Source organism: Trachurus japonicus, chromosome 17 (genome assembly GCF_045865225.1).
Source record: "Trachurus japonicus isolate A0001 chromosome 17, Traja_1.0".
NCBI classification, from domain to species: Eukaryota; Metazoa; Chordata; class Actinopteri; order Carangiformes; family Carangidae; genus Trachurus; species Trachurus japonicus.
The window spans coordinates 9,003,349-9,011,114 of NC_140923.1; the positions used below are offsets into that span (position 1 = coordinate 9,003,349).

At 41.4% G+C, this 7,766-nt stretch overlaps 1 protein-coding gene across 1 annotated transcript in view; it reads right to left on the minus strand.

The window, feature by feature from the left end:
* Positions 1 to 442: 442 nt before the first annotated feature.
* The window catches only part of LOC146970085 (uncharacterized), a 9,645-nt gene continuing 2,321 nt past the window's right edge, over positions 443 to 7,766 (minus strand). Inside the window, exons 2-4 of the mRNA XM_085804586.1 lie at positions 5,920 to 6,067; positions 3,526 to 4,040; positions 443 to 893 (exon numbers count right to left, since the gene is read on the minus strand). Of these exons, the coding sequence (XP_085660712.1) occupies positions 456 to 893; positions 3,526 to 4,040; positions 5,920 to 6,067 (1,101 nt within the window). The 3' untranslated portion in view covers positions 443 to 455. The remainder of the gene's footprint in view (positions 894 to 3,525; positions 4,041 to 5,919; positions 6,068 to 7,766) is intronic.

Here is a 7,766-nt window from a genome sequence, read left to right on the forward strand (position 1 = left end):
TGCTCCACTATCAGATTTTTCTTCTTATTCCAAGTGAAAATCTGCTTGAAAGAAGTAAAAAGTGTCTAAAAACAAGCTGCTTTTAATATGATGAGTCTTATTTTAAGTAGAATGAGATTTGTTTTGACTAGAAATGACATTTTGACTAGAAATAAGACAAATATTCTTGCTAAGATACTTGAGTTTTTGCAGTGTAATGCTGCATTAGCATCAAAACAAAGAAGGCTAAATAAAAAACGATAATACATATGTAGTCTAAGAAAAAAAAAAGAAAAGTTAGGGGGAGGGGCCCACTTTAGTATTCTTTAAGGGGGCCCAGAATTCCTAGCAACGGCCCTGGGTGACGGTTGGCCACGCCCATTTAGGAGACAGGAAGTGAAACTGTTTCTATCATTGGAGCCTCTCATGGGGGGTCTTGGTAAATAGAGGATCTTCGGTTTGACTCGTTGGACACCTCAGATCCGATTGGACATCATCCCCGTGTTCAGTTTCAGGAAGAAGGACTTGAGCTTGCACAGCCGACACCTGGTCTTCTTCCTCTTCTTCTTGCTGTTCTTTCCTTTCTTGTAGACGCCCTGGTACTTCCCCTCCTGGCCCCCGTCCTCTCCGTCCTGGCCCTCGTCCACCCAGGGCACCCAGGCGCCGCCGTGCTCGCTGGGATCGGCCCGCGGGTCGTCGGGCGGGAAGTAGACCGGCACGGCGGTCTGGTTGTAGTGGGCGAGCCGCGCCAGCAGTCGCTGCACCACGTCGGGCCGCTGGTCGGCCAGGTCCCGCCGCTCGTACGGGTCAGCGGTGATGTTGAAGAGCCAGATGTTTTTGTGGGCGGTGGATTTGTAGAAAGACGAGAGGGTGCGTTCCAGGTTCCACCAGCGGCCGGGCAGCGTGGGGAGAACCTGAGGATCGAGACTTACAGTTAAAGCTGTACAGAAAAGAAACATGAATTTGATTCCACTGTGGGTCTTAACATCAGTGTAATAACTCATCTATCAGACGATGGAGCACAAACTTTGTGCAAAATTCTATCGACCAAATCTCCTTGTTGTTTACATTCTACTTCCTGGTAGAAAACCAGCTGTAATGTGAATGAGATCAATAGTAACGAACGAGAGTTTAGCTATATATCATATTTTTCACGCCCTATCACCGTTTAGACAAATCTGAAATGATTGAAGAAACATTACTATTTCTGTGTGTGTGTTTTGTGTTGCTATGTGTTGTATTTATTCAGTTTGGGGGAATCACAGTGTCTAGAAAGCATCAGTGGCTCAGCTGACAGGGACAGCTAACGGTAGCTAAGCTAACGGTAGCTAAGCTAACGGCAGCTAAGATAACGGCGGTAGCTAAGCTAACAGCAGGACGTCAGCTGTTAAAACCCTCCCGTTGTGGGACACGACATGAAACTACTCCAGTTAGCTCAGTCATGTTGGAACTCAGATATCCGCTGGAGAAAATATTTGTTCATGGAGCGTTTATTGAGTCACTGAGTTATTAAAGTTAAACAGGTAGCTAACCGTTAGCCCGGCTAATCTATGATAATCATGACTAGGCTAATTACAAAAATGTGCACACGTAAATAGTAACGTTTGTCCAATCATTGGTTTTATAAACTTTACAAACATCAGATTAGTCTAAACGGTGATATAGTGACATGAAAAATTATATAAATATAGTAAAACTCTCGTCCGTCACTATTGTTCTCATGCTGGTTTTCTACCAGGAAGTAGTTGTAAACAACAAGGAGATTCGTCCTATTTTCGAGTAAATCCGGTGTGAAAGTGGGGTAGTTTTTTTTGTATTGGATAATGCAGGCGCACGGATTATACGTCACGTTGCTCACGATTCATCAGCCACTGATATTGAATCCATCATCCGTCAATCATATGTCTGAGACACACACACACACACACACACGGAGCTCCGTCTCGCCCCAAACATTGACTATCCCGCCCGCTCGAAAACGACCAATCAAATTGGTTTGGCACGTCAGACAGCCGAACTCTGAAACATCCTGGAAAGACATTATCCGATCGCAGAGCGCCTGCTCTCCCCGCCACAGAAACTAACACAACAAACCACTGCACTGCTCCACCTTTTATTTCTGTAAAGAAATCATCCAAAAAAAAAGTGTTTGTTTCTGTTTATATACTGTTTATACTGTACTGTTACATTACGAGCAGCATGGAGGTATCTGGATGTTTTTTGGTGTGTCTTTTTGTTACGAAGACAGTTGGTATCCATTTGCAACCGTCATATGGACATGCACTGCTACGCCGAGACCCCCTGTAACTCAGAGAAGCCACGGAGGACTCTGAAACTTCTCCCAGCCCTTAGTCCACATGAGGGGGAGGAGATAATGAGGGAAATTTCAATTTTGGGTGAACTATTCTTTTAACTGGTCTGGTACCAGGGTTCCTACAGCGTAAGCCAAGTAAGATTGAAGACTTTTTAAGACATTTTTAAAGCCACTTGAAATGAAATTTAAGACTGGCTTCACAACAAACGCACAAAAAAGTGATGAAAAGTGACATGAACGATGGGTTAGGGTTAGGGTCACTTGGTAGAGCACGGCCACTGTCTCTTTCCAGCTGTCCTTTAGAAATAAATGCATAAAAAGTCCGGGGGAAAAAAACACTGACTCGGGAGCTGGAGGCGGTGAGACATTTAGTCGGAATGTTACCAATTATAAGCGTTAACATTTTTAAGACATTTGAAAAATTGATTTAAGACATTTTAATGCCAATTAAGGCCTTGTTTTTAGATTAATGAATTTAATGCCTTTTAAGTAGTGATACGGATCGATACTGAAATATCGATACTTCCGATACCAGGTCTGTGTGCTCAAAAATCGATTCTCAAATGAAAATATCGATACTTTTGATACTTCATACTTGTGGTAATGTATATCATTAACAGGAACATGGTGGAAAGTAACTAAACTATTGAGACTTTGTCTAAAAGACATGCAGTTTTTAGGAACTACTTTTTCTTCCGCCTGGGTAAGTGCGTAATGCGTAACCCGCTGCTCACTCAACAGTCAGTCTGTCTCAGTCTGTGTAGAGTCTCAGCTCCACAAACAGTGAAGACAGATATCTGTGGGAAAATTATAAATAATATTTTGGTTTAATGGTTTTATTATTTTACAATATGTTCTTTTTTTAGTGTTTGAAACACCATTTTCACATATTTTGTACGATTGTGTGAGTTCTCTGTTTTTTCTGTTGTTGTATTAGCTTGGCTATATTGTAAACGAGGCCGCTACCTCAATATACTTCAGAGTTTAAAATAAATAGATATATGTTACTCTGATGTCTTGTATCCTTAGGAGGCTATGACTTGAAATACACTACTTTTTTTTTAGATTTACCAGGCACATTAGGTGTATTTGCACAAAGTATCGGTATCGGATCGGTATCGCCGATACCAGCCTGAATTTTACTCAGTATCGGATCGGAAAGAACATTTGTGGTATCGAACACCACTAGTTTTAAGACTTTTTAAGGACCCGTAAGAACCCTGGGTCAGTACCTGAGGGGGGACCCAGTCTCCGTGGCCGGGGTCTCCAGTCAGCAGCTTCCAGTCCCCGACCCGGATGGCCGCCTGCACCGACGTGTCCCACAGCTGCTGCACTCTGAGCAGCGACGTCACATTGTGGTTCTGGTACGGGGACCACGTCGTCCTCCTGGACTTGGACTTGAAATGATGTGACTTGTGCCGGTTGTTGAGCAGGTTCTGGTTCTGGTTCTGGTTCATTGTGGCCCGTCTGGACTTTGTTCTGGACTCGGACGGAGAACCGCTGGAGTGGGAGTCCTGGTGCAGCAGCTGGTTCTGGGAGAAGGACTTGGTCTTGGGTTTGGCTACGGGCTTTGATTTGGGGAGGGGCTTGTGCTTCAGCTTGGGTTTGGGTTTGGGTTTAAACGTCCGAGGTTTGTTGGTGGTTTTCAACCTGAAGGCCGACTTCTGCTTCGGCTGCTGCCTCAGGATCTTCTTCTTCTTCTTCTTCTTCTTGGGCTTCTTAAGAGCCGGAGCTTTTGAAGAGCGGACTGACGAAAACAAAACACAAAACAAAGAAAGAAATGATTATTTCAACCTTGATGCTGAGTAACATCACTATTCTCTTTAATAGAGAGAGGACGATATCTATCTGACACCTCTTTCAATGATGTACAATTCCTTTTTACCTTTGCTCAGGAAGTTGTACACTGCAAAAACTCAATATCTTACCAAGAATATTTGTCAAAAACAATCTCATTCTACTTAAAATAAGACTCATCATATAAAAAGCAGCTTGTTTTTAGACACTTTTTACATCTTTCAAGCAGATTTTCACTTGAAATAATCTGATAGTGGAGCAAGTTTTTCTTTCTTATTACAAGCACAAAACACCTGCTTTCACTGGCAGATTTTTCTACTTATTTCAAGTGAAAATTAGTTTGAAACAAGTGACAATTATCTTAAAACAGGTAGATTATTAGGTGATGAGTCTTATTTTAAGTGAAAAGAGATTAGTTTTGACTAGAAATGAGACATTTTGACTAGAAATGAGACAAATATTCTTGGAAAGATTTAGAGTTTTTGCAGTGTAGTCTACTTGTTATGACAGACAGAGCAATTCACTAATGTTTAAACTCATTTTAACAACTTATTTATGTTGACAATAGAGCTCTCTTTTGGCCAATTCATGCAACTGTATTTTCAAAAAACAAAACATACAAACAAAATGAAACTAAGTCTAAAAGGGAAAAGTGAAACACATTGAAATAAGGTCCGTTCATCTAGGTACTGTGTGTTTACAGATCACATATTTTTGCCTATAAGGTCCTTCTTATATGATTAAGTTCACATTTCTTCTTTCTTCTTCTTCCTAAAGTCTACAATATTCAAAGTGAAAACTCACTTCGTTGCATATATATTTTTTAAATTAATTGTTATGATATTTTTGGTTGTGTTGATAGAGACGTACAAAATGCAACAAAAACATGTTCTTTTACTCTCATTTTCCAAATAAAAGAACACGGCCCTGAAATATGCAGGGACGTCTTTCCAAATCAAGGCTTCCTTCCCCGTTCAATAGGTGGCGGAGCTAGCAATGCATGTGATATGATGTAGAATTAAAATGACCTAATGAAAGTCCCCTCTTTTTTTCTTGCTTTTAATTGTATGTTTAAAGGGGACGTATTATGGAAATATCACTTGTTGAAGGCTCTTTAACATATATCTGGGTGTTTGTTTTGCCTTCTGCACACCAAAATGTGAGAATTGACCAAAAAAAATCTGTAATTTTCAGGCTCCCTAGGTTATTGTGGTATTACAAGCCGTTCCCTCAGATGTCTTCTAATGATGTAACTAGCTTTCAAATTTGCATAATAACCCCACCCCTACCTGGTACCAGTAGAAGGGGCGGGGCAAGCAGTGGTTCATTTGCATTTAAAGGGACAGACACTGAAACCAGCCGTTCTGAACAGGGCTGTTTACAGAGGATGAAAAGAGCTGTGATGTTTGATCCTTGAGGGATTTTGACCAAAGCATGTGACAGACATGTCTTTAAGACACCTGGGAACTATTTTAATTTGTATAAAAGGGGCAGAATATGTCTTCTTTAATGTTTACAATTTCTACAATTTGGGGTTTTATCAAAATTTTTATGTTTTTATGTTTTTTTTGTTGTTTTTTCCGTTTCCAATTCTTACTGTCAAATGTTCTGTTTTTATGTAAAGCACATTGAGTTGCTCCATATAAATATAAATAAAGCTTGGGTCGCCTTGGCTGCGATCGAAACGTTGCAACTTTTATTAGAACCATTTGCAAGCGGGAGTTTTCCTCTGTTACAGTAAAAGCCTGAAGACAACCTGAAATACCTTCACAGTCGAGCTGCAGCTTTGTAGCGTGCAGCAACCCCTTTTAGGTGTTGCCGTTGGTTACCTGAGGCCTCCTCTGTGCCCGCGTCCCAGGTCATGGTCTGGACCGGGGGCTTGTGCAGCGGGTCGATGTTGTGCAGGATCTCCTGACGAGGCGACTCCTTCCCCTCGCTGATGGTCGGCCACACGTCGAACCCGTCCAGCCCCCGACTCTGAACACACAACAAGGTGATGATGATGATGATGATGATGATGATGATGATGATGATGATGATGATGATGATGATGATGATGATGATGATACCCAGGGGGCAAAATCCCAGTTTTTTGAAAAACGGACACGGAGCGTTGTAAAAGGTTTGACAGCAGAAATGATCTGTAGGAACTTGAAGGATTAAAACCTGGGTGGACAACCTGGTCAACTAGCTGCTGGAAAGCTACAGGGGACAAAACCCCTTTCTGGGGTCATTTTGCTGGTGAAATGATGTAAATGCAAATATTTAGGTACTACAATGGCATAAATAGTCATACAACTATAAAATGTGGCAGAGAGTATCTTGACACATAGGGGGAGGCAGGAAAAAAAGATTCTGGGGTTTGTTGCAACTGGATTTTAAGATATCACCCTCAACATCCCAAAAAAGACCCAAAAAAGTACTGTTCGCCTGACAAATTCTCATGAAAATTATTATTTTTCAGCACTTTATGGAGAATATCTATGCTTAACATGTATATAGAACATTTCCTTAATTCATAATCTTCCATTTGAGTCCAAGATAGCCTTTCTACTAGCTACTGGAAAGCTACAGGCTGTCTCCAAACAATGCAACACCTGTTGTGAAAAACTACATGTTAACTGACCTGATCAGAAACCATTCTATTTCTGGTCTCCTCTAAGTGAACAGATAGATAGAGGAGACCGTTGGCCACAGCAAGTGGCTTTTGAGATAGAAAGGCTATCTGGGATTCAAATGGAAGCTTATGAATTAAGGAAGTTTTCTACACACATGTTAAGCATAGATATTCTCCATAAAGTGCTGAAAAATAATAATTTTCATGAGAATTTGTCGGGCGAACAGTACTTTTTTTTGGTCTTTTTTGGGATGTTGAGGGTGATATCTTAAAATCGAGTTGCAACAAACCCCAGAATCTTTTTTTCCTGCCTCCCCCTATGTGTCAAGATACTCTCTGCCAAATGTTATAGTTGTATGACTATTTATGCCATTGTAGTAGCTAAATATTTGCATTTACATCATTTCGCCAGCAAAATGACCCCAGAAAGGGGTTTTGGCCCCTGTATCTTTCCAGCAGCTAGTTGACCAGGTTGTCCACCCAGGTTTTAATCCTTCAAGTTCCTAGAGATCATTTCTGCTGTCAAACCTTTTACAACGCTCCCTGTCTGTTGTTTTGCTTTGCCCCCTGGGTATGAGGCGTCTTTTTTAGTTGACACTGTGAAAAACTGTCCACGTTTCCTGTATCAGTATGTTAACGAGATTAAATTTAACCACGCAGGTGCAAATAACCATAAATCCCCGTTTGGTAACAGTCGCTGCCGAGCGTCTCTATTAGTCAGATACGAGCGCTGATTGATGTTTGACTCTTGCTCATCTGCTTTCGCAATAGAAATCTACTTTCATATGAAGCCAACAAAGCTTTTTGGAAGCTGAAACGCAAACTGCACCGACTCGCCAGCGAGAGAAATTTATGTCTGAACTGAAGACACGAAGCGTCTGTGGCTGTGCAGCCGGTGTTTGGAAGAAGTGCACTTATCATCATCATAATCGGCCGAGAGCACATTCATCTACAATGATAATAAAACACTGACAGTTTTACAGTAGCGCAGTTAAGTAACCTGAACCCCGGTGCAGACAAGAAGCCAAATCAGAGCTGGAATAAACTCCTCCATTCAGA